Here is a 27,675-nt window from a genome sequence, read left to right as displayed (position 1 = left end):
AAATTACACACAAAAGATGTGGGAAGAGATTTTTTTTTTTGTACATACTAGCAGAGCCACCCTTTTCCCTTGTTTCGGATATGGTCTCTTTCAGACAATGTTCTTGGCACACAGGCAGAAACAAATTGAAACTTGGGAGCGAAATACAAAATGCTCTTCTAAACAGCAGGGAGCAAGCGCTCCAAGGAGAGAAAGCTAAACTCACCAACAATGGCTGCACCTGCTGCAAATTTATTTTCCCCTCATCCTCAACACCCCTGCCAGCCACCAAAAATAGGAAATTAAGGTCCGAGTTACATGATTCCTAAATGATGAAGTCCCTCTCGCTTTCAAAACTTCAAACAGTTCCCTCCTGCTGTTCCCACTTGGGGATTCAAGTGCAAAGATGCCTGGTGCACCTTTCAACAGTTGAGTTGTTTGCAAAGAGGTTTGAACTTTTTCAGATTATGTGCGATTTACAGCCAAGTGAATTCACTGGCAGTAGCAACAGTAATTGTATTTTTATGTATTTGTTATTTATTTGAAGTATTTTTGGCTTTGTTTTTTGTTCTATTAGTTGTTGTTTGGTGGGTAGTGATGTGTTGAAAAGAAAACAAGAAAAACTTTTATTGGTGTACCATGACTGACAATCATGTTAAAAGAAGAAGAGGCCTCAGTGAAGAGAGGTTCAAACCAAGGGGGAAAAAACCGTCCACGGCATTTAAAGTCAAGTCCTAGGAGAGCTGGTCCCTCTATTGCCCTTTACTGGTTGGCTGCAGAACACATTGAAATTCCACACACTTCAATGTGAGTCAACAGCACCAAAACCCATTATCATCGTAGAAAATAAAGTCGTGCTGTCTGATCATGTCAGAAATCAAAAGTCTTTATAGTTTATCAGTTTATAGTTTTTCCAGATTTTCAAACAGTCCCTCCTGCAAGATATTCTAGATAGATACTGGCTCCTGTCTCGCCTCCACACAGCTGGCCAATCATGGCCACGTGAAGTGGGTGTGACTGTCAGATCGTCAGTTTCGGAAAGTGACAGAAATGGTCGAACACTAACTAATTTGTGGGGGGTTGGGGTTCCAAAATTATCCAAGCATCCAGCAAGAGCAGAGTTTAGCATCCCCTTAATGTGTCTGTACATGTAGGTCTGTAGTGTCTTTGTCTTGCTTCAAAAATATAAACCTACCATGTAAAATCAAACTTCCTGGGTTTCTAACATACCATTCCAAAGTCAACAGCCACTTTATCCATTTCTTTCCACTCTGTATGGTTCAAACTCATCGTCATGCAATAATAGTACAGCGGCAGCTCAAATCTTCAACATAAATTTAGAGCGCCGTGGATTTGTCAACCAGCCACCTTCTGTGATTAAGCTTCCTGTTCCTCTTAATAATGGCTTACATCCATATATGTTTGAAATGTCAATGTGTTTGTTGCACAAATGCTGCAGTAAATCCTTATCGTTGCAATACAATCCCCTGACTGCCAAAGCTACTGTAGGCATTTAAGTCTAAAAATCTTTCTATATCAGCAATATAAACTGAATCCTTGGTGTAAAAGAGTGATGGAGGCATTTGAACATCAAGTGCAGTGAAGCGTGATACCTACCATATACATAGAGGATATAGTCGTCGTAGGCCTCTCCCACAGCATTGGACGCCACACAGCGATAGGTGCCATTGTAGGACTTGTTGAGGTTCTCGATGTAGAGATCAGAGCCGGTCACCACAGCGTGAGGCGGCACATCCTCGTCTACTCTCAGCCAGTTGATCTGATGGGGACTGGAGAGCACAAATACCACACACATCACTCAGGCTCTGTCTATCCACGCTAGAAATCTGAAATAAAGGTCAAATCTGAGATTGTCTGAGGAGGGCCATTGGCAGGGCCTGTCTAATGATGTCCTTTATACAGCGTGCTAACAACTGGTAACATTTAAATGGTACAATGAAATGCAAAGGTTAGAGGGTGCTTGGACAGGCAGAAAAGGGATATACAGTGGAAAGTACGAAACTAAACAGAAATTTCAGTGTTCGGAAGTTTTGAAGTGTATCCATCCGTGTGAGTACTCACTGTGGTTTTCCTTCTGCGATACAGGTCAAATCTAGGTTGTCACCCTCTCTGGTTAAACCTTCAGGATATGTCACCACAATCTTCACCTCTGGTTTATCTGAAAATAGAAAAAAGATGAGTACTTACAATGATCCAGTGTCATAAGTTATGACAAGACAGCATTTTTTTTTTCTCCTCATACCTGCAGACAAAGCAAAAGTTAAATGATCATTGGGCTCTGAGGTGAAGCGCTGAGAGAAACAGACTTTTAAATGAAAGCAAAACAGCCGAGAGTGAAACATAGCAGAGGATGAAATGATTATCCGATTGCTCAGTAGACATCCAGTGAGTCTACAGTACCTTTCAGCAAAAATGATTTTTTCCTCTTATCAATGCTAGCCAAAGATTACCAAAATGTCAAGCGGTTCCAGTCAAGCTTTCTCTTTTTCCTTGAAAGGTCAGACAAAACAGTTGTCTACCTGAAAAAAAATTAACATTCTACACAGACTACAAAAGGATACCTTAACCTTTCTTTAATGTTTAACAGTGTAAGGAAGCCTGTATTACCTCTTCAATCAATGCACCATTTAAAGAACACCTAAACATCATTTGACACCTGAGTTTTTTATTCCCTTGTGATGACTGTATCCCATGGGCTGAGGCACTAGTACACTGTAAGATTACGATGCCAGAATGGATCTATGATCCATAGATAACAGTGTCAGGCAGTGCAAAAACGTATAGTACATCTATGATCTGATGGTCAGAGGATACCACTGAGCGTCTGTCTACCTGGGGCACATTTCACCAAGGCATCCTAAAGAGTAACTGCACCTAGTTTGTGGATGTACTTTATCTCTCTGTAGCTTTTCTCTTGTAGCCTCTTTGTAGTAGTTTTGAGTCTCTAATTGAATTTTAAAAAAATACAAGCCTCATTTTGCTTATTTTTGTAAGCTGTGGTTGTTTTGCATGTCTTGTTTTGTCATGTTTTGTGTATCTTTGGGGTCATTTTACATCTCTGTACTTGTTTTGTATATCATTGTAGTTATTTTGCATATCTTTGTAGTTGTTTTGAGTCTCTTTGTAGTTATATGATTGACTTCCCAACAGGAAAAGTTTACATTAATCTCAAATAGAAGCTCTGTCCCAGGGATCCCCTGCACCCAGTATGCCTGTTCAGAAGTTAAAATATACTGGAATAGAGTTCAAGAGGAGCACTATATAAATCTTTTTCGCAATATATACATAATCACATAGACTCATGTTGGTGTAATAATTTCACAGAGGTGCTTTTTTTTTTTTTTTTTTAAGGCATTTTATGCCCAAAAATAACTTCATCTCCTTGGAGTTATTCTGCCTGAGATCTGTGTCAGTGTTCTGCGTTTTCAAAAAAGTAAATTATATCAATTAATCATTTTTTTTAATTTTCAAAACTGATTGTTACTGTTAGTGTGTGGTATATTTGAATGATCAGAAGTGTCTGTACAGATACATGATATCAACAAATGTCACAGCCTCACCAGTAAGTACTTAAGACCCTCATGAGCCCAGGCAAGAGACAATCTCTGGCACTGTCTGTGGGGCCTTGGTGTAGTTCTAGTCTTGAATAAGTAATGTTTTAGGCCACTCACACAGCACTTCCAAGTGTCTTTGAGCCAGGAGGTCCTTTACAGCTGGGTGGTCAATGATGCAGTCCACTGGCACTCCATCGTCCTCTTTGGTGACAGAAAATTTTACCCGGCTGGTGACAGTAAACATCCTGTCATATGTCTCCTCAACTGCCATCTCACCTAGAAAAACCATCATATACACGAGAGGGGAAAAAGTTAATGACTAAACAGCTCAAAAACAAATCTGAAATTCTGCAGCAGCACCAACCTGAAGTGGCCATAATGAGCAAATAGTCATAGCTATTAAGAGCACATTACCTGTCAAACTGGAGTGTGTTCAAATGGCATTTACATTTAATTTATGATTCAGTGATGTGGTGCCCGAACGAGACTTTAGAGGATTCAGGTGAGCCAGAGGCCTTCAATTCTGATGAGAGCAGTGAGGAGCGGCTGGGTCATACTAGCCTGATAATGAATGCCTCTGCAGCTCGAGGGCTGAGCATTGTTGGGGCTAACCCTGCAGTAATCTGCTGCCCACTAGGCCCTAGGCTGTCAGAGGGGCATTCATTTAGAGAGCATTACAATGCCACAGGGGCATCGCATTAGCCGTAGTGCTGAGTGTGATGGTTTACTCGCACTTAATGAAGTGAGGAAATAATTACAGCCCCACTCTGACCTGCAGCACACTTCCATTTCAGCCTTGTCACAGGGGAGCCCGGCTGGACTCGGGGAGGGCAAAACACTGTTGTTCCACAGTTGGTGATCACCAATACACACACATGTGGCCTCTTGATGGATATTAACCCCATTTAACACACACACATCTACCCAAGAGCTGCCTACATAAAATTTAAAGTACTGGGATTGGTAAGTGGTCAGTGCGCTTCAGGGTGTTAAATTTGACCACTTTGCCAAGTGTGGTCAGGCTGTTTGAAAAGCACACTGACTGTTAGAGAAGAGTAAGTAAGTAATAACAGTCACATTATAATAATAACAGCAGGAATAAAAGGTGTGATGTTGTGATGAGAACACGTAAAAATAAATGTTTAGAGACTGTGATTATCTTGGTGTTTTGTTACAGAATCAGCCAGATGGCAAACAGGACTGACTGGCAAACAGTTCATTTATTAACATTTGAACACATTAAAACCCCAAATGAGTAAAGACATAACAGGATGTACAACACATAATGTCCTGTCAGTATAAAAGTACGGATCTAATGTTATACATTTCTTTTCCCCTTGTAGGCTGTTAACTACAGCAAGTAATTTGACTTCACTCTAAAAAGCACTGAAAGCATTAACGTGATACACAGCAAATTAGTTAATCCCAAACATCTTTAGTTAAAGCAGAGTGCTGTGATCAGTGGTAACAATCTCAGAACGATGCCATCTTGTTCCTCGCCAAACAACAGAAATTTCATATTAAGAGCTTTTTTTGTCGCCATGCAATCACAAAACCCGACAATAGGTCACATTTGTAAGGTCAGCGAGGGTGTTTCCAAGAGCTGGGTGAAGTGCAGTATGAATTGGAGGGTTGTGGTGATTAGCCATTATCCTCTCAGCCAGTCACAATGATTGTCTCATACCAGCCACAGTGCTGCATTATAAATAGGCTCAGAAAAAGGCTTCTTCAAATAGGAAAATAATATCAGTGTCCAGGAACTTCAGACTGGCATAACACAAACATGTGAGAGGGCTAAATTGTTATCTCAATATTCGCATGTTTATTTTCCAGTATCTATTAGAGCTGAAATGATTCGTCAATTAATCAATTAGCTGGATGATAAAAAAATAATCTGCAACCGTTTGAATAATCCAAATTCAGTCACTTTTCAAGCAAAATTGGTGAAATAATGCCAATTTTTTTTGTCATATATCAATTTTTTTTTTTTTTTTTTTTTTTTTTTTTACAATATTCATGTCTGTAATTTAATTTAATTGTGTAATGTAATTTGTATTTAAGATTTGACAAATGTATAGAGACTCACACATTAAATAAGAAAAACTTGGTTATGTTTCATGTGACATGTCATGACTGCACTCCTCTCAATGGAAACTTTGTGGACAACAATACAATGACTGCTGATTTATTAAAAAAAAAAAAAAAAAAAATAGCTCCATTCTGCCTTGTACTACCTTCAGTGCAATGGAGGTCCCATTATGTTGTGTCTCTCATTTGACCTCTGAAACATGCGAAATACCAAAGGGATTGGCAAAACACATTTCAAGGTCAGGAAAATAGCTCTGCCTGGGCTCAGCCCAGTGCTGTCATGAAAAAAAAAGTCCTTAATTTGACTTCTAGTATCAATTACTTTTGAGCATGATTCTTATTACAAAGTCATTTTAATATGAAAAAGAGTTCAGAAAACTAAACTAAAGGTTCCGTGTCATGTTTTCAAAATCTGAATGAGAAAGACAGAGCCAACCAATGCTTGTCAATTAATAGTGTCATGCAAACCAAGACGAGGAAAACAACAGCAGATCAGGTTGTGGAAGGACTCCAATCTGAATGCAGAGGAGATTTGAGTGTTGCAGCAGAGATGTCAAATCAAACGCTCTTGTGAGCATCAACCACCGATCAATCCCAGCGCAATCAAGCATAGCCTCTTCTCAGGGTGACATTTTCTTTCAGTCAGCTTCTAACCCGAGTCTTCTGCCTGCCATCACACTGCAGAGCAGCCACTGATCAAGCTGTTTGAACACTGCTCCAACAGTACTGTGGCACTGGCATTAGCATTAATAAAGCAGGCCAAAATTAAGGTAATATAACTGCCAAAGCACACTGGATCAATATGGAATAATAATTGTGCTATTAGACAAGTTCATTTTAGGCATTTCAAATTTGAGTGTGAGTACAAACTTGAATATTACGCTATCAATTTGAGATAAGCCACTTTTTTAAAAAGGATTTATAAGCTGTTATTAATAGTTAATAAAACTATGAATTAAGTAAAAGTTATAGTAGGTAGTTAATAAAGCATTTATTAATGGTTTGAAGTTAAGTTAAACCAGGATGTTTTGGGTTGCCAGGTTATGAAAAATCTTGATGAATTTAAGACTAATGTGTCATACTGGAGGAGGATTTTTCACAACCTGGCAACCCAAAAGAAAAAAGTTTCTCTTGTTAGATTCATATATATGATATCTGATCTGTAAAGCATTAGCAAATTATTTTAAAGTCATTAATCACAGCTTCTAAAGGGTGCCTTATTAGAAAGTGGTACCCATATTACTTTTTACAAAATATGAAATATTCTAAAATTGACCTTCACTGAGTTGACTTTTCTGTAGTTTTTGCCTGTATCCCATAGCCTTCTTCTGTGAATGGAATTTGGTTAGATGCCACCGAGTTTCAATCAGTGAGTAGGTGAAGTGAATGAGTGAATGATTATTTTTGGACAAAAATTCTTTCATGTTATAAGAGCTGCTTTTGAAATGTGTCAATAAATATGAATATTTATCAGAGACATCCCTCCCCCCCCAAGGTCAAAATTGAAACTACATGTTCAAGCTCTTATAAAACTTGCTTATAAAATTATAAATAAAACTAAAAAAGCAAAAAAAAAAGAAAAAAGCTTTTATTTTATCTGCAAAGAGATTCCCAAAATGATTTTTCCTGAATACTGATTGTTGCCATAATCCAAAATCGTTAAAAGCTGAATTTTAAATTGGGTTTGGTGAATTTTTTTTTAAAGTGTGTGTAAATAGCATTAAATTTTAAGTTGTTTTCCACCTAATCAAAACAGAAAAAAAATACAAGGTCTACTCTCTGTAAAAAATTCTGAATAAATCCAATGCATGCAGTTTCACATAATCACATACAAATTTTAGAAACACATTTAAATGCAGCTGTCTGAAGGAACAAATCTCCTCCTGTACTTTAGCAGCAGTAACAGCTGAGCACTGGGCTCTGCTACATTTAAATAATGTTGCAGCTGTCATTTATGCTAACAAGCATTTTGCCACCTTGTGTGTTGAGTCTCTCTCAAGCCAGAGCCCCATCAGTCCTGTACCTGCCAGCATGATAAATGGTTGCAAAAGCAATTCGTCCAATTTGAAAGTGTGTTTAAATTAGCCAACAAATTTATTTCTTGCCATTACGGCTGTCTTTCCTACACACAGGCATAAGACAAACATGATCACAGAGATTCTATAAAACCAGCTTGATGTGTGCCTTTTAATGTCGATATGCGCAGGAGCTAATGAATTGTTTAGCTCGTCCATAATGAGTAGTGATTTCTGTTTCCTGGGGTACAGGAGGACGTGACTCTCTGGCTCTCCTTATGTACCCACTGCCACTATGGATTAGCCCCGTTCAGCATGTCAGTGGCATTTCGCTGATCTAACCATCCTGTTGTGTCTCCCTCCCCTACAAAACACTTGACAACTCATAAACAGAAATTGACTTCGACTCCTGTAGGGAACACTGGAGGCACAGATGGCATTTAGCTTCAGATTCGCTCTTGTCTAAATATTTCATCTCTCAACAAGCCAAATGAATCCTCTCCATTCTAATACATATATAATTTGACAACAAGCCCAGAGATATCCACTCTGTGTAAATACGATATGACTAAAATGAATATCCCCCTTGCTGTACAATAAGTGTGTAATGAATAATTGATCACCCCTAATCATAACTGAGAGGTAATAAGGATTTTTCACCACCCCAGATTATATACCCCTCTCTGCAATGGCCTGCAGCTGGCCAAAAGCACTGGAGTGGAGATGAGATGTGTAAATACAAGTTCATGACCATGTTTACCATGTATAGAAGTGTTAAAGTGTATGCTTAAAATCATATCTCATGAGCAGTCAAGGTGTAACTATATGCTCACAGTAAATATTTAATCAATTTTAAATCCAACAAGATTGTATTAAATCAAAATTACAATATAAAAGTGGCTTAACAGCAAATGCTTTGTAAGGTTTATGAGAAACATGACATAACCTGAGCCTGGACTCCAGCTCTTGCAGTTCTGAATGCATATTTGATCATTACATACTGTAGCTAAGACTTAGCAGCCCAGGTTTATGGACAGGGGATTTTACACACAGGTAAAAATAAAAATAAAAATTGCCCGACATCAGTCGTATAGGTCAGGCATCATTATCTTCCTATAGATGTCAGTCAACATAATCAGTACACCACACATTAATGTTTTAGATGAGAACTACATTTTGTTCACAGAGGAAGGGCCTCCAGAGACCAGGACTTGTAAGCAAGTGGACAGGCCTGGAGCATGTGAAGCAAACCAGGGGAGGCTGTTATTCTACTGACCTGTCAGTTCCTCCTCCCCTTTCATCCATCTGATGGAGGCAGCTGGCTTGCTGCCCATGGCTGTGCAGGTGAGCTCCGTCTCGTTCCCCTCGCTGACCACGTCCTCCCGGCTCTCGATGATTGGGCTGCCTGGCGGGACTGAGCCACAGCAACAGCAATGGTCAGCAGCATGACAACATTTATATATGCGCACATAAAATTTGGCAACACAATGACAAAATAATAAGGGTACAAACACATTCTTAAGTAATGCATGCATGCCTGTTTCTCACCATTAAGGGAAGATCAAGTCATTAACATTTAAAATTAATTTATTGATGATCTTTTATGTCACAATTACCTCATGTATTGATTTAAATGCCACCAAATTAGCTGGAATCCAGTTACATAGGAAAGGATATTTAAGCCCCTCTAAAAGCAAAGCAGTACCCGTCCATACTTACTTTTAGTGGATGTACATTAAGTAATCATTTGCAAAAAATGGTAAAGGTAAAAAAAAACAAAAAAAATATTGATCTCGTGCGTGAAATACTGGATGAGCACTTCATGTGTCCTATTTACTCTCAGGAGTAAATGTATTGGGTAGGCCTGTGGCCCTTCTGTTACCATTAACAAATCTGTCCATTTTCCCCTCACTTGTCAGCAGGCGCCTGCTTGATGTTACTGAAGCTACATTTGTTGGACAAATAAACCCTATCTTGTAACTGAGACATAAACAAGGACCGCTCATGCAGTAAATGTCTGCATCGTACCAATGGTGCCAGGATCGATTGATAGTGCAATAACATGACTTTGCATGTAATTTACTTACCCAACATTTAGATGGATTTGGTGTTGGGTTCCTCTTTAAGCAGGTACAATATTAACCATGTTTACCTTTCTAGTTTAGTTCGTTAGCATGCAAAACTATGGCTTAGGTTGATGGGAATAGCAGTGGGTTTGGAGGTATTGGTTCATAAACTAAAGTATTGAACAAATTAAAATTCTGACCTAATTGTGCTCTTTGAAAAGTCAGGGGATTACTTATATAGCATTGACATATACCTTTTAAGTCGATATGATATGGAGTACTCAATAGCAAACAGTTGCATATTGATACTTCCAGTAGTTATGATGCACATTATCTCCACTGTGTTCACCAGCTAGTTGCTCACTGTGTTGGTTCTACTGTTTGGTCCTGAGCCGGTTGAGTACACTGGGTTTTTAAAACTTTTTTACTGAAAAGAGTTGCCTGCTACATCTGAAAACTATGCTATGAGAGCAGTGATAGTAAACCAACACAGAAAGTTAACAGACTGGACAGTTACACAATGAGCTGAAACTCTGTAAAGCTGAGGGGAGCTGCATATTTGAGTGATAATTCTCTAAGTTCATTGCTATGAGCAACCCCTTTCACATCGTCGTATTGTTTTCACATCTTCAAAATGAATAGCGGTTTGTATGTCTGATGTAGAAAACGTCATGGCAATCCATCAAACAGTTAGGTTGAACCACCAATCATAAACTCAGTCACTTAATCATTTCTTATAAGTGAGCAAAATGAAATTATGATACATCCACTAATCATGTGTTAAATCATCATGAGTCATGCATTAGCCATGCATCTTTCAAGGATGTGTTTCATACCCTCATTATAAAGTGTTATCTGAAATTTTATGCCAATGTTATGTAAGTATATGATTACAGCCTATAGTTACATGGGTGTAAAGTCTACTACAAACAGAACAAGGCTCAGTTGTCCCTTGTCCCTGGCCTTAGTCATCGCAGCAAACTTGCTAAACTCCAATTGCTTGAAATCAAAAAGTCAGTGGGGAGTTTATTTCAAGGACTCTTCAATGCAACCCTTGGTTCAGAAATACTGCAGCTAGGTTTCAATTGTACAACTAGAGTAATTACTTTAAAGTGCTTTTAATTCCTTTCAATCCCCCAGGATGTCTGCATGTATAATAAAGCTTAACTAGAGTAATTTCACTCCAAAGCATCAAAGTGTGGCACAGCTGACTCTCAATAGGGAATCGTTTGGAGCAGCCAAGTCAACATTCACCGGGATTCACAGAGTCAACACAGCTGCCAAAACCAACGCGGTCTGAGCCATCAGTTTCAGCATCTGCTCCTTTTCGTTATGCTGTTGAGCACCGCGAGAGCCTAATTGGCTGACATTTTGTTTCAGTTGCTAAAGATAACGGGATCAAAGATTACGATTATTTCACATTCACTATCTATAGCTGAGCGAAATACAATGAAAGTGTGCTTGAGGAGGGGTGTGATATGTGTGTGAGGTTCACACATGCACCCTCACACCTACCCAGGACAGTGATGTCTGCGTAGGCTTCCTGAGGAGGATCTGTGTAGAGCTGGCACACATAGCGTCCCTCATCGGAGAGTGACACATTGGACAGAGACACCCGCAGTTCGTTGTCAGAGAAATTCACCAGCTGGAACCGGCTGTCCTTCAGAGCTGTGGGGATATATGTGAGACAGAGACAGTGAGGATACAGAGTACAGGGACACAAACGTGAGACATGGAGTGAGGAAGAAGAGGGAAGGGGGAAAATGGGAAGTGGAGAGGGGTGAGAATGAGAGAGGACATGGAGGAAGACGAAGGAGTCGTAAGGAAGAAAATGAGTTAGAGAAGAGTGGGGGATTGCTACCCTTTTGTGGGCTTTCTCCTTAATTGAGTAAAAGAAAAGTGAGTTTCAAAATGATTCATACAAGTTGATTTATAAAGTAGCTTTACAGTCCACAGAGCACTGGCAAAGACAGGAAAGTGTGAAGAGTGCTCATGAGGACTCCTAACAAGCTAGGAACTCTTAAAATGGGCTGCTGCTGGTCATGGATGGATGCATCAAACTCACATATTCCAGAAAAAGGAGAGGCATTCAAACATACATAATGAATTAAATCACAGTGCGGAGGTAGAGAGGGTTGGATGCCTGAAACTCCAAATCAAAAGTAGCCAGGAATCTGTATACTAATGCCTGTATAGATTGGCTGAATTTTCTTTTAATGTTGTCAAACTAGGTTATCCATCTCTCTCAGAGTTTCCACTCTGTTTTTCATTTGGCCAGCCCTCATCCCTGAGCACTCTTTTACATAAACAGCTTTGGTTGATTTGATTGGGAGCCCTTTTGATGTTTTGACCTGCCTTCTTTATCAAGTCCTCTCTGCATCTGTCGAGCTAACGAACTCTATTCAGCCCCTATTTAAAGCACGGGGAGTTTGTTATTCCCGTCAGGCTTTACACTTAGCATCATGATCATTACCCAAGGTCTCAGGGCAGTGTCAACATGAAACCTCATCCCCCAATATAATTTGAGAGCTCTTTGGAAGTCTCTCCTCAAAGGGAAACAATGACACTGATGCACTTTGAGAGTAGAAGCACCTGCTAGGGAGGGAAACCCTTCACTTCTGAGACACTGAATGTAGTTTAAACGAGGCAGTTTCATAACTGCCTGACTGCTTACATAAGAGCATGGAGGGTGCACATTATCTAGTATTTATTAGTCAGTGTTTAGTCATATTTACACCAAACTATATTTACATATTAGGGCCACAATCATTTTCATTAGTGATTAATATGCTGATTATTTTTTTCATTCATAATTTTTTAAAAGCTCATCAAAGTTTCCCAAGACCCAAGATGTTGGTTTGTCAGACCAACAGTTGAAGTTATAGAAAGGTATCCACTTTACTCTTTCAGAAGACTAAGGAAATATTCAAATTTGAGAAGCTGATGCCCGTGAATCTTAAGCACTTTTTGATTAAAAAAACAAGGCACATGATTAATGGAACAGTAAACCTGTCCCTGATTAATTTTATTCTAGTCAAGTTACCACTTAACTAACAAATAGTTTCAGCTTGTTTTGTGCTGTTGCCCTCATTGAAGCTCTAAATATCACATGGAATTAAATTAATTAATTTAATTAAACTAGATTTTTAAAAGGGCTGTGTATAAGAATTGGCCAACTGTCAAATTCATACACTAAACAAATATTAGTTTATTATAACAGAGAGTTGGGGTGTCCATAATTTTTACTGGTCCTCTCTGTATACCTGTCACTCAGGGTGTGCATGAGAGCTGCATGCGCGTTCTGGGACTTGGCTCACTGGCCAATCACAACCAAGTCCAAACTCTCACCCTTACACTGAGCTTATGTTAGCTTGAAGAAATCTAACCTCAGCGTAGGGCAGTTGTTGACATGTTGCCAAACCTACATGGATTGAAGGAATAATGTTTTCCATGCAGGTTTACCTTATAATCTGATAATGTAACTGGTAGGTTGTTGTCTTCAGTTATTGATAGACTAATGATGATGATTTCACACCCAGTCTGCTCAGTCAGAGAGACAGGGAAGATGTAGTTGTGGCTGGAAGAGGGCCATGAGAACAATTGCAGCAGCATCAATAGCTGAGCTTGAGGAAAAAGTGGAGGAACATCGCAGACCCTCTGTATGGCTGCAACACATGTTTATCGTCTACCCACAGTTACTACCTCTTCATCCTCTCATGTTGGCCTGAGGGCTGACAGGACGCTATAGTTACACTATTGCCTCTTGAGGTGCAAAGTGGTATTATGAGACGGGACTAGGTCTAGCTGCTAGGTTAGCCTGCTAACATCGAGCTTAAGTTGTGGGTTGGACAGCTAAACAATGAGCTGAAACTCACTTTAAAGCTCTGTACAGCTGAGGGGAGCTGCAGATTTGGGTGATCATTTTCTGTAGGTTCATCACAACGAATGACTCCTTTCACATTGTCACACTATTTTCACCTTGAATTGATACATTGTTGTTATGAAAACAGTGATTATAGCAGCTTTAAGATTTAAAACCAGGTTTTCAGGCGCTTTCAACCTATAAGAGTCAAGTATTTGATGCTAAAAGCAGAGACGTCTTTTCGTAGAATATCACTTTAAAGATTAAACCTTTGTAACACAGAGTCAGACAACTGCTGAACAAAAATGCACTGAATAAATAATGGCTTGATATTGCATCACCATCTATAGAGGTCCACCTTTGCTGATAAATGCTCATTTTTCCCATTTCAAATGACAACTCTGCCAAATTGCATGTCATTTTGCATATATCTAGCAGAATAAATGGCTCATCCCAACAAGACTCGCTCAGCCTCTATACCTATGACATAATTCATCTTTATTTACTGTAATAGAAATTGCTTTACTGGGCCTTCACTGGTACTGTAAAGCTGCTATCATTTTGGGATTTGTGTGCGTATCTGTTTCTGTGGCTGCCGCTTCGCTTGTAGCTGCTGTTCTTGTAGCACCTGGTGTGTCTCTATGTCACTGCTGTTTACTTCCTTGTATACAAAGATCTGCTACTGTGTCGAGCGGCCCTGTTGACAGGTAACAATGGCACTGGCTGAGGGGGGTCCCCCACTGAACCAGCAGTCCTTTAGGAACAGAGCCTAGAATAGCGCTGCCATGGGGTTCACTAGGCCCTATTACAAGAAACACAAACATGCAGCAGCCGAATAACATTTTGGCCGTCTGTCAGAAACCTGACATATATTCAGATCTAATTGCAGATAAACAAAACAGTTTGTGTTTTGAAATTGACAAAGGCACTGTATTGACTAAGGCAGAGAAAATTAAATGTTTACAAGCCCACGTAGAGCAGCTCAATAAAGAATGAAGAGGACAAGGTTGTCTTAACCTCATGGAAAGATTTGGTTAACAGTACAGAGCTAATATTGATTTTTACTAGGATGTAAGAGCTAATTACTCATTGTTGCTTTTCTAAACCGAAACATTCCCAATCTCTATCTACTCCATAGTGTCGGAATAAATATTTTTAGATACAGAGTACAACATGACCTATGCTTTACATCAATCCATTTTTGTCTGCCATATTCTCAGGCAGCTTTGGGTACAAATTTTGTACAAATATGACGAAGACGTGTACTGAAACTCCCCTGATGCTCTTCGCAAGTGAGAAAATGGAACACACGTCTCGCTACCTAGACTTGTGAAATAACAGCTGGGATGCAATACAGACTGAAATGAAGGGTGTTTCTCGTTCACCTTGAATCTTGGCTCAGATCCCAGATACAAACAAGTAAAAAAGCAGAGACAGAAACTCGGTTCAAAGTAGAAGTAGCCCATATGCTCATGCATAATCATAATGTTCAATATCCTAATCTAAGAGATTATCGTAAAATCGAACAGTGACAAGGACACAAAAGTATTCCCATTATGGTAGCACTGTGAATTATCTCATATTAATCTTGCCGCATTCGGAGCTTAATGACTTGTGCAAAAGAGTCAGAAAGTCAAGGACAGATGGAATCACATTTGCACAGAAAATCTAACCTACAGCTGGAGCTGATCTTGTAGTGATATCTGATACCTTCACTGTAATGTCAAAAGCAAAGGGATTCCTTTAGTACAGGATGCCCTGAAATTTAAAACTGACACAAACAGGCATACATCAGGGGAAAAAAACTATTGTAGCAGTGCAATTTCTTCTCACAAATGTGGTGAAATAAGCACAAAGTATGACGTCTAGACTAGACGTTGTGGTCACAGTTATATGAGGAATATTCAACAACAGATTGGATTTTGAGGTGCATTATCAGCCATGTCATTTTCACCTGTTTGTCCTGTGAACAGTTAAGTTTAGTGCTACAACTACTGATAATCTTCATCAATCTATCTGCCAATTATTTTCTTGATCAATCATTTGCTTGTTTGGACTCTAAACATCAGAAAACAGTGAAAAATGCCTATTACAGCTCCACAGAGCCCAAAGTAAATGTCTTGTTTTGTCCGAATTACCGTCTGAAATCCAAAGCAAACACATTTGAGAAGTTGGAGCTTAAAGCCACCTTCCATTTAAAAATGTCTTTTGCTTCTTGTTTCTTTGTCTGGTGCTTCACAGTGCAGGTTGGTGTATGTGCAGCATTTGATATTAGAAGCCGTTTTCACATTCATCTGCTGAAAGGAGGAAGTTTCTCTGTGCTGAAATCTCAGTTTAAGACGTGGACATATGAGCATGATTTTGTGATATTGCAACTATTTTGGCCAAATGTTGTCCAATATGTAACTTAAACAGGTGTGATGTGGAAACGTGAAGTCTCCGGTGCCTGAAAATGGACTTTTCAGTGAAGTAGGAGACATCTTGTGTCTAGTAGTTAAATAAAACATATTTGCATATTCATTGAGTCTAGACTTTTTTCAGTGAGGGAGAAGGAATAGATGTAGTTTTTTTAACAAGAATTTTTAACAAGATTTTTTAACAAGAATATTCAACTTTTCTGTGGAAAAACTGTGTCAGACACAAATTATTATTCAAAGCAGACTCATTTTATGTGTCTCAAAACATTTCTGGAAGGGATTTTTAAAAAATGACTTCAACAGTGAATAGATTACCAAGATAGTTGCAATTGTAATGTAATTTTTATGTCCATTAATCCATCAACTGATCGTTTCATCTCTAGTTATGTTTTTGCAAGTATTGGTTAGGCTCATGCATAAATGTAACATAAATGGTATGTCTGTGGTATATGTATTTAATTGTTTTTGGTAATGGTTAGTTAAGAAAAAAGAAATTCCCTCTATAGTTACTAATTTGCTGCAGTTTAAAAGGTGTACATGCACAACTACAGCAAATATTGCAGATTTAATGATGAGGTGGAGTGGATGCTTACAATATAGAGCTTTGGTGATCTATTTCTTGTCTTTTTCAGACAACTTTATTACTGAGACCTTTATGTAGTCGTTTTGCTTTGGGAGAACAGATTTCTCCCTCTCTCTCTTTCTTTTATACAAGGACCATTTTAAGACATGGTGCTTTAAATTTCAGATAATGTTGTGAACATTGTCTCTGGGGCACTTACGTCGAACATCTTTAAAGTAGATGGTCTGTCTGTTGGGGTTGAGCAGCTGGATGACGGAGTCGTCGTTGTTCTTCACTCTGCAGCTGATGGTTGCCATTTCCCCCTCGATCACCGACACGTTGTCAGTTGCTAGGTTCTGACCTTCGACTTCACAAAACACAGACAAAAAAATACAGATGGTACAATGATATTTAAAATGGAAGACAAGCATTTCTGTCTGGATATTTACAGCCTATCAAATATTTATATTTCTCACTACAGGGACTACATGTCAACACATGCAAAGTGTAAAGATATGTGAATAGGCTGTGTAGATTGTCTGTTTGCAGCCATGTCTAATCCTTTTAATATAAGAGCCATGTGCAATGTTTGTCACTATTGATCTTCCCCCAGCTCAGAGTGGGCCCTGTGAGTCAGTGCCAGATGGGCTGTAAGCTCTGCTGCCCACAAAGGTAGGGAGAGAGGAGAGGGTAGGAAGAAAGAGAGACAAAGGAAGAGTGTAAGAAAGTGGCAAGTAGTAGATATGGGCGGGGCGGAGGAGGGGAGTAAGAGAGAGGGAGTTAGAGAGAGAAGAGATAGAGAGAAGAGAGAGATGAGACGGGCTGGATGCTGTTGATGGTTAAGCTTTATCAGAGCCCTCCATCTGAGGTTCCATGTGACCAATGTGTGCTCAGTGTGCTCAGTGGCTCTGTTCTGTATCTCTAGGAATAAAAGTGCTGTAACCATCTGAGTTCGTCTCTACACACTGGCACTGATTCCAAAGACAGGCCCCGGACCTTGTCATCGTACCTTACACGCCACACAAAAACCCCCCACACAAAAAGCCTGGCTTTGTTTCCCCTGTCTTCCAAGAGAAAGAAAAAGAGAATCAGAAGTCACCTTGTGCTATATTTATCTGGCAGGAGCCAAAAAAGCGTAAAGAGAATAGAGAATGTGCTTTTGATGTTTTCTTGGGGCTGTGGCTGAGAGTGTTGTACCTCCACACCAGCGTAGGAACAACACTCTCAGCCACGGCCCCAAGAAAACATCAAAAGCACATTTGCATGCCCAAGTTGTCAGACACCTCTATTGCAATTCTGACATTTACAAAGTGGAGGGAAAAAAACACCTGCATTTTCAGATAGTGATAATGGGAATAGACAGCCAAACTAACATGATTCAAAATGAACTCTGTGAATGCGGCAAGCAATAAGAAATTAACCTCCTGTGGAGAAACGATCCTCAGACCTGTCTGATGCAATGAACTACCCATTTCATTCCACTCTGCTGCTAGGGCTCAGGTTCAGGACAAAAGGAAGGTAATAGGTAAAAACAGACAGAGATTATATCCAAATTGTAGACACCGCAACCCATTAACGGTTTATAGTTAATCTGAGATAGGATTTCATGCACTTTATATTCACCGATTGTTAATGTGCACTGAGATAATTTTATATTAAATTGTGAAAAAGGACACAGACATTAGCCAAATTAAATAGTACAGCAGAGGGTGATAGTGAATGATAGTGTTTACTGGAGATAAGTCGTACCTCCTAACAGCCACTAGGGACACATAGGAAAATGATGAATAAGTGTGTAAAAGAATAAGTGTAAAAAAATTCACTTTTTGATATTGACAGTGTTAACTTAACTTGGTTAGTGGTCAAATGCCTAACGTATTGTTTGGATACTACAACACGTTAGGCCTTTCATATTGTCTCCCTCCTCTGTAGAAACTCAAACTATCACTCAGACTTCTGTTGTGTTTTTATTAATGTTGACCTGTCAGTTGCAACAGTAAGACGGACACAGCATGCAGAGATGGTAAGTAAAGTAAAGAGGTGATGATGGACTTAGGACTTCACGTTCTGACAAAGCTATTGCCAGGTGAGAACGCTGATACCAGGCGAGTCTGAAACCCCCAGAATATATCCAATTCCAATGTTCTTGCTTTCTACAATATTGTGCAGGGCAACAACAGCATGGTTAAGGTTAGGGGGAAAACTGTGTTATAGCAATAGTTTGTCTAACCTTTCTGCGGTTAGATGAGAAGGTTGACACCACTCTCATATTTGTCCATTAAACATAATATATATATATATAATATAAATATATATATATATATTATATATAATATATATATATATATTTTTTTTTTTTTTTTTTTTTACTGGAAGTTATGTGTCAGACTATTAGTTGGCCTGGCTGCTCCTTTTTTACACTTTGGTTTTGCATAGATTAAAGATATAACATGTTAATGATAAAGAGCTTTAAAGATGCTGGTTGGAAGATTTTGTTCCCTTGCGTCACTAGCTGTTTTCCTCGGTTTTTGTGCGAAGCTACATTAACCAGCTGTTAGCTCTAGCTTCATATTTACCATAGAGATGTGAGAGTGGTATGAATCTTCTCCTCTAGCTCTCAGTAACTGTCAAATTGTCAAACTATTACTTTAAGGTATGGTTAAGGAAGAATGTTTTTCCCCTTTTCTACATATAGGGTACATTGACATTGAACATAAATCTTGACGTGGAGAATCGTCCAGTTTGGAAATGGGTTGGCTCCAAATCAGTATCCAAGGAGTGATGATGAAAGATACACATAATCAAGCTGCGCTACGTTATTAATGCACAGACAGCATATAACAGGCTTTGATAATAGCCTTTAAAGTCATATAATAAAAATTCTACTTTTTCTCCCAAATCAGATCTTTTTCTTGCGGCCCTTTAGCAATGTAGCCTAGTACTCGGTTGGGAACCACTGAATTAATGAATGAATTAAGGAATGAGTACAGCGAGCCATTAGTAACTTTCAAGCTACACAAGCTGTTTAGAATCTGAAAGTAAAAGAAATAAATAAAGTGAGAGATAATCATAAGCATCAAATCAAAAATAATCTTCATGTGGAGAGCTGAAATGTGTAAGTCTGTAATGATATCAAGTGTGCTGGAGCTCCTCATCTTCTACAGCGCTTAGTGCATCAGCGCTAAAGAAGATGAGGCGAAAGCAATGTGAAGTGTTTTGATGTCTATTTTATTTCATCGCTGTAAAAGTAATATATTTGGCAGTCAAAACAGCAACATAGAGCAGCCTCAAAGCAAGGTTACTCTGCTCCCAATCTGTTGGACTGAGAGAAAGGGAATGCAATAGATAAATTCTCCATAAGGTTTAGCAGCCCCAAGCAAGGTTGGTCCCCCTCCAATATCCTAGCCTAGGCTCATCTCCAATTCAAAACACACATAAATAACGTCGCTGTGATTAGCAATCCCATCAAAGTGAAAACAGGCCACTTTGTGGAACATGGAGGGTTTTGCGCAATTGGAGTAAACATTTTCAATTGCCTCGGCATCCTGGTCATGATTGGGTGCAAATGAGGAGAGGCAGTCATTAATTCTGGGTAGTGGGTGGGGATGGAGGGGGAGTGGGCAGAGGCATGGCACAGATGACTGGCTGATAAATTCACACTCATTCCAGCAGCTGTCTGGAAGAGTAAAGTGCCTGTATCTCTACACATGGCTGCCCTCCTGTTCCTGCATCACAACATACTGAATGAAACAGTCAGAGAGAAATACAGACCTTCAAAAGTCTGTGCGCTCTCTGAGGGGTTGTACAATCTGGCATCAAGAGTCTGGCGTGGAGGCTCGGCTCATCAGCCATCCTCAAAATGCAAAACAGCACCCACCCCAATCAAATTTAACAAAAGTTGAGGAAATCAGGAAATATTAGCGGACCAGCTCCTCCATCAGAAGTTCGGAGACAGGCACCTTTTGAATCAAGTTGCCTTTCTCTTTGATCTTTTCTCTCTTGTTTTGACATCAAAAGACATGAAAGGGGCAGCAAAAAGCTGGACAGCCAGCCCCCAATTCCTCTCCCTTGAGTCACCGCTGTCTGCAGCAGTTGTGTCCTTTCAAGGAACAACCACGACTAGACAGTCATTAACAATAAAAGTTTCTCCCTCTCCTTCTCTGATGATGCCTTCTCACTGCTGTGTGTCTTTATCCCACTCAGTCATTAAACCCTGATCCTCATGATGAAATGCTGTTTTAAGGATGTTCACAAGTGAGAAGGCTTCTGTCTCAGGGTATAATTAGCGCTGTGCCATTTCTCCTAGACCCTGTGCATGAAAAGGTTTCAAAAATTTCATACCCACTAATTTGACCATCTTTCTGGGTTTTTTTTAACCAGTGATAAGCTCTTAGAAGCTCAGTTTGACCATTTAAATGATGCAACAACATGACTAGAAAACAAGGACGTTCAACCTGAGAAAAACATCATCTTCACTTCTTTTCCCCATTGAAACATTACAAGGTGTCGTTTTTCAGATATAAATGAAATGATTCATATACTGTAATGATTGGATACCACTCTCTGAAGGGGCACTCTTAACAAGGTGTTTATGACTCATTAATAGTGGCTCAACGGTTGGTGACTCGCTAACTGAAACTTTATAGATCAGTTTTAAGCCATGAATGAGTTTGTGAAGGATGTGAAAAAATCCTTTTGGATTATGTTCACCTCCCCTTCCAGAAAAGGTCAGGAAAGGGTCTGGGCCAAAAGCGATTTCTTAACAACTTATTAATGGATTACCAACATTTATAACACCATCATTACCAAAGAAAAAGAATAATCACAAGCCAAAGGGATGTTTTCACTACCTGGCAACCCAAAGTGGGCTTGACTGACTTATAATCGATTTATATAGCATTAGTAAATTATTAACCATTTATATTGGATATCCCTATAAACTTTATGAAAAGAATGCTTTATTAGAAAGTGGTATCTACTACACAACACCGTGAACTGCTCCCTTTTAAATGTTAAATGTTTTACTTTATTAAATTAGGAAAAGGAAAGTGTTTCAAGCTCAGTTTTTCAGGTGCAGAGGAATATACCTGGCAAATTCAAAATCTACCAAGTAAACATATTTGAGGGGAGTGCTTAAAAGTCTTGCAGGAACAGCAGTTACAGTTTTTAGGGATTTTCACAGAGACAAAAGAGATGAGTGTACTTAGCACACTGCTCATTTATTACTAATAATTGTTGTGTTTTCTGGCTTTTTGGCTAATTTGATTTTATTCATACCAGGCAAAACCACATAATTGCATTTGTTTAACTTCAGACCATGTTAGAAAGAACACAACATAAAGAACTAAAGGGTTAGTAAACCTGTTTTAGTGAGGCGCTAGTTTGCAGCGAGGCATCAGAGAAGAGAGCAGCACACTCACAACTCGTGTTCCTGAAGAAGAAAATATGTGCTGAAAGATGTTGTTTAAATATTCAATGTATACGTGTTATACTGTTGTGAATAATTCTAGATCAATAACTGTTATATTAATAATATATTGACAAAATAAAAAGTCTATAGTAATTGTTTAGTGAATAATTTGTAGCCATTCTGTCAGCCCATCACTTGGTCAGTCCACCACTCAAATATCTTAGTAACTATTGGATTTCAGATTCAGATTTCTATGCAATTAATGTACAGAAATTCAGGCCTGTACATTCATTTGTCTAATACATGAACATTTAGCTCAAAGCACAGCTGTGAGCTTTGCTGCTAGCATGGCTGTAGACTTGTATTGTTTTCAGTTTAAGAGACAGTTAAAACCAGTTGTGTTTATTTTTTCTGCCAGTATTATTGAAAATGGTCCACCTCCATGTTAGTTTGGCATTTGTGACTATTTGGGTTGTATTTTTATTTTTCATTATTGCTGTCTACTTGAAGAACTGTGGTTTTGTGAGTATCTTTCAGTCCTTCGAATGAATGCATAGTGGCCAGATGAGCCTGGACAGAAATTTGAAACCTGCCATTACATGTGGCTAAGTGTTGATTTGAGAATTAAAAATAAAAAAGAATGGATTGGCATGGTGAGCGGTTTGCCTCTCTCTCCTCCTTCCTGAAGAGAAAATACCAACATAACCAACCATTTATGTAAATATGCACAGATGAACAGACTGCGATGGACAGCCAATCAACAGACACAGACAGAAGCAAGCAAGTCCAAATGAACAGCAGGTAGCAAAAAAAATGAGTACCTGTCACGGTTTCAGCAGCTCCTGTTGCAGCGCAGGCGAGGACGAGAGCAGAAGAGAAGAGAGCAAAAGAGAAGAAAACAGACAGGATGTGAGCAGACAGGATGCAAGCAGACAGCCATATTCCACTGTTTCCACAAAAAAAACAATCATAATTTCTAAATAGGTGTGTTGAAATTATAGCCCCATATACTACAGACCACTTCACTTTTTTTTTCCACATTTTGTTTTAGAATTTATTGCAAAATTCTTAAAAAGGAAAAACTGAAATATCCCGTCGGCATAAGTATTCAGTCCCTTAACTCAGTACTGAGTTGAAGCCCCTTTGGCAGCGATTACAGCCTCGAGTCTTCTTGAGTACAACGCGACAAGCTTTGCACACCTGGATTTGGGGATTTTCTGCCATTCTTCTCTGCAGATCCTCTGAAGCTCTGTCAGGTTGGATGGGGACCGTTGGTGAACGGCGAGATCTCTCCATAGATGTTCGATTGGGTTCAAGTCAGGACTCCGGCTAGGACATTCACAGAGTTGTTCCTAAGCCACTCATGCATTGTCTTGGCTGTGTGCATAGGGTCACTGTCCTGTTACAAGGTGAACCTTCAGGCCAATCTGAGGTCCTGAGCTCTCTGGACCAGGTTTTCATTAAGGATATCGCTGCAACTTTCTCTGTTCAACTTTCCCTCAACCCCGACCAGTCTCCCTGTCCTTGCTGCTGAAAAACACCCCCATAGGATGATGCTGCCACTGCCATGCTTCACCATTGGGATGGAATTGGGCAGGTGATAAGAAGTGCCTCTCACTGAAGAGAGGCTTCTGTCTGGCCACTCTGCCATAGTGCTCAGATCAGTGGAGGGCTGCAGTGATGGTTGTCCTTCTGAAAGTTTCTCCTCCCTCCACACAGAATCTCTGGAGCTCAGCCAGAGTGACCATCGGGGTCTTGGTCACCTCCAATACCCAGGCCTTGCTCTGATCGCTCCAGGTGGCCAGCTCTCGGAAGACTCCTGGTTGTCCCAGACTCCAGTTAAGAACGATGGAGGCCACTGTGCTCGTAGGAACCTTCAGTGCAGCGGAATCCTTTTTCTGTAGCCTTCCTCAAACCTTTGTCTCCACACAGTCCTGTCTCTGAGCTCTGCAGGCAGTTCCTTCCTCCTCACGGCTTGGTTTTTGATCGACGATACATCGTCAGCTGTGACACTTTACTGTATATAGACAGCTGTGTGCCTTTCCAAATCATGGTCAAATCAATTAAATTGACCACAGCTGGACTCCAACCAAGGAGTAGAAACATCTCAAAGATGATTAAGAGACATTGGAGGCACCTGAGATAAACTTCAAGTGTCATAGCAAAGGGTCTGAATACATATGCCAATGTGATATTTACTTTTTAATGCATAATTTTCTAAAATTGTTTTAGCTCTGTCATTATGTGGTACTGAGTATAGATTTATTTAAACACTTTTAGCATAAGGCTGCAAAATAACAAAAAGAAAAAAGTGAAAGGGTCTGAATACTTTAAGAATGCACTGTATTTCTGTAATTTAACACCAATTAAGAAAAACACAAAAAGGCATCATAATGAGCAATTTTTACAATCCAGCTCTTCCACAGGTGTGTACAGTCCTGACATAATGAGCCATTTTCTCCTTTTATCCATTTTCCCTGAGTTTCATATTAATATGGAGGAACAGAGGGAATATGGACTTTGTTTTCTCCCCCTCATGTGCCTGATTGAGATTCCAGCCAGCCTCGCTATGGAGCAGCCACTGCCTGGAGACGCTCCCCTGGGACCCGCGGTGTATCCTGGAGAAGAGAGCACCCATTCGGAACGGTGCCCACCCAAACTGGCATCTCACAGGGCATGGGAGACTGGCATGTTCCCAAGTCCCTGCAGCAGTGCTCAGGGACTGCACCCTCGGGAGAGCTTCCATCATTCATTGTCTGCTATTCATAAACAACCCCACCCCCACCCCCACCATACCTCACACACACGCACACTTCCTCCCCCTGCCCTCTGCTGCACATCCATATCTACATTTTTATATTTCACACACCATCTTTTATTATATTGACATTTCACACACTCTTTGGGGCTTCTGTACTCTGGCTGTGAGCAATGTGAGCTTCAGTGCCAAGCATACAGTATGTTGAAGTGACTGCTTGTCTCACTTGTCATTGTCGGCGTAATAAGGGTGTAAGGTATGACACATGTCCTTGTTACACTCCTTTGTGCATTTTCAATGTGTCAGCAATTCCCTCAGGACAAAAAAGTGTGAGTGACAAATCGCACACGATGGGAAACAACTTTTGAACATTGTCCAGGGGCCTGCCGCTATATCTCACTGGCTTAAGCCTCTGCTTCTTTAAAACTTAAAGTGTCAGTCAAAACTTTATCTTTATTATGCAATAATTTAATATAATGAGGCTTCTGGGGCAATTCTGCTCCAGCTAAAAGTGATTTGAAAAAAAAAAAAAAGAGACCGCAAGTGATAGAGGTTGATAGCCAGACTCAAACTCGAGCCTGAATGAGCACACCGTATGCGTCCCAGTCCAACCAGCCCTCAGGACAGCCCATAATGAGGCATTTGAGCTGCTTTAATTGCCAGGTAATTATAATGTTGTAGCAACATTATGTAAATGGCTCATTATCATCTTGTATGTGTAGTATATCTGCCCTCATTTTATGTTACTTTGTCAGGAGTGTAACCCAGAAAAATGTATCACACTGATACCAGGGCATCTCAATGTTTAATCTTGTCAACAGAGGCCTATATCTAAACAGAGAGGCTTGTGATATAGTGTGGTGACACCTTCCCTAACCCTTCAGTATGATCCACTTCCTGCTGGTGGCCTCTGAAGAGGCTATAAATAGCTTTGTGGTGGTGGTGGAGTGTCTGCTGTGCATCCCTTCTCTCCTCTGTACCTGCAGCACATTAGGTAGAAGTTATGAGGTGCCAGCTCGCCTGTGATTAGATGTCATGGCTGTCGCTCTGCTTAGACAGTGCTGATAGACAGATTTCTGGGGGGATGCGTGTGATGGCATTCGTGTGAGTGCAGCCGTTGCACCAATCTGTCAATCACACTGGATGAGAGCAGGCAGGCCAGCCGTCCTCCAAATAATGTCTGTCCTTGTCTCCTCACCTATTCTCCTTTTCATCCAAATCTCATTCTCCTGTTCCACACAATGAGCAGCATTATGTTCGGAAAAAGAAAAGTGGAGCAATTCCTACTCTCCACCTGCCGTGACTACATTTCCTGTTGGAAAAATGCTCATGCATTATGTTTTCTATAAGAAGTGAGGTTCTAAGTGCTCTGGTATTTAGGCATCTGTGTTCAACCCACTGCCACCCCAATGAATCCATAGTAATCTAGCTTTTTAGTCAGTGAGGCAAACTCAGACCTCTGGAGACAAGATGTCTGTGTAGTAAGAGTGGCACATAGCCTCTCTCTCTCTCTCTCTCTCTCTCTCTCTCTCTCTCTCTCTCTCATCTCGTCTTTCTCTCTTCTTCTCTCTCTCTCTTACATCATCTCTCTCCTCACTTCTCTCTCACTCTTCTCTCTTCTCGCAGGCAGCTGTGACAGCAGAGCCTCTCTCTCTCTCTCTCTCTCTCTCTCTCTCTCTCTCTCTCTCTCTGCTCAGTAAAAGCAGTGGGGTAACACTAATGAGACAACATTTCTTCTCAGTACTAGTGTGATGCCTTTGAATTAATGTTCTTCCTTTCAGGTAAAACATTCCCTTGCTTATTTTATGCTCATGATCTGTAGCGTGTTGCATGTCAACCTAGTGTGTGATTGCACTGCATAAGAGGACACAACAGAGTTGGATGCTGGAGGTTTGTAGTTCCCCATAGAGATCCACACTGGTTACTGTCGTGAGTGTGTGTCTGGAGCGATGCTATCTTACTGTGTGGAGCCCACTGTGTTTTCATTTAATTAGAAGGATCAGAGGTGGGCATCAAACTTTTTTTTCTTCAAGGGAATCGGATGGAGACGCGAGCTCCTGCAGAGTGGACCGAATAAACATTGACAACTTTTGAGGTTAGAATTTTCACAGAAAAAAAAAAAAAAAAAAAAAAAAAAAAAAACAAAAGCAGTCAGCTGCCCCGCAAAAAAACCAAAAAAAACCAGGGTCCTACACCTTATGCTAGTCTTTGTTGTCAGGGATAATCATTTTCAAATCCACATTAAAGAATTCATATATAAAGACTCTTTGTATATAAGAACTAGTATTGGAGGTTTGACAAAAGTGTTAATCCTATTATGGAGCATGGAGCTTTCAATGGTGACCACGGTCCAAAATCTAAATGCTTACTTTCTCACCTGAAAATCACTCCCCCTAGTGTCCCATAGAATTTCCAGTTCCCTATTAGTATTTTTTATTTGTTGCATTGCTGGATTTGGAGCATGTTTCCCTTCATGTTTGTGCTTTTACTCTTGACTGTGCTTTGTCCGTAGGGGCCACTGTAGTAATTAGCAGCAGCCCTGCTCAATGTGCTGGTAAAGAAAAGGGAACCTACAGTTCAAAACGAGAACTAGAAGTCTTAGAAGTGCTTTGGATTACATAATAACAATAGCTCCTGATTTCACAGATTCATGTCCATGATATCTGAGAAAACCACCCACCAATAAAGACTGCATAAAATATGTTTGAAAGCTCTGAAAAAGCTAGTAAGGGGACCTCAAGTCTGATTATTTTTGTTTTTTGACCTTTACTGCTTATTAGTGGAGAATTTGATTGTAATGGATCATGCATTTATACAACCCCTGAAGGGTGCTCGCATTATACTGTAAAAACAACTGTTTTTAAATAACAGCACTAATTTAGCTGCATTTTATTTACACACTTGACCTGCTTCTTTTAACATCAGCTCTTAGGTCCAGTTTAA

General features: G+C 39.9%; 1 protein-coding gene across 1 annotated transcript in view; it reads right to left on the bottom strand.

Annotated features, from left to right (window-relative positions):
- Positions 1–27,675, bottom strand: part of LOC111232286 (cell adhesion molecule 1-like) — a 158,448-nt gene that overhangs the window by 20,452 nt on the left and 110,321 nt on the right. The window contains exons 3-9 of the mRNA XM_022759726.1: positions 22,796–22,816; positions 16,785–16,931; positions 11,239–11,391; positions 8,934–9,071; positions 3,672–3,830; positions 2,062–2,158; positions 1,597–1,769 (exon numbers count right to left, since the gene is read on the bottom strand). Coding sequence (XP_022615447.1) covers positions 1,597–1,769; positions 2,062–2,158; positions 3,672–3,830; positions 8,934–9,071; positions 11,239–11,391; positions 16,785–16,931; positions 22,796–22,816 — 888 coding nt within the window. The remainder of the gene's footprint in view (positions 1–1,596; positions 1,770–2,061; positions 2,159–3,671; positions 3,831–8,933; positions 9,072–11,238; positions 11,392–16,784; positions 16,932–22,795; positions 22,817–27,675) is intronic.

The sequence above is a fragment of the Seriola dumerili genome, unplaced genomic scaffold (genome assembly GCF_002260705.1).
Source record: "Seriola dumerili isolate Sdu_G_001 unplaced genomic scaffold, Sdu_1.0 BDQW01000330.1, whole genome shotgun sequence".
Lineage (NCBI taxonomy): Eukaryota > Metazoa > Chordata > Actinopteri > Carangiformes > Carangidae > Seriola > Seriola dumerili.
This window is presented reverse-complemented; position numbering and strand designations above follow the sequence as displayed.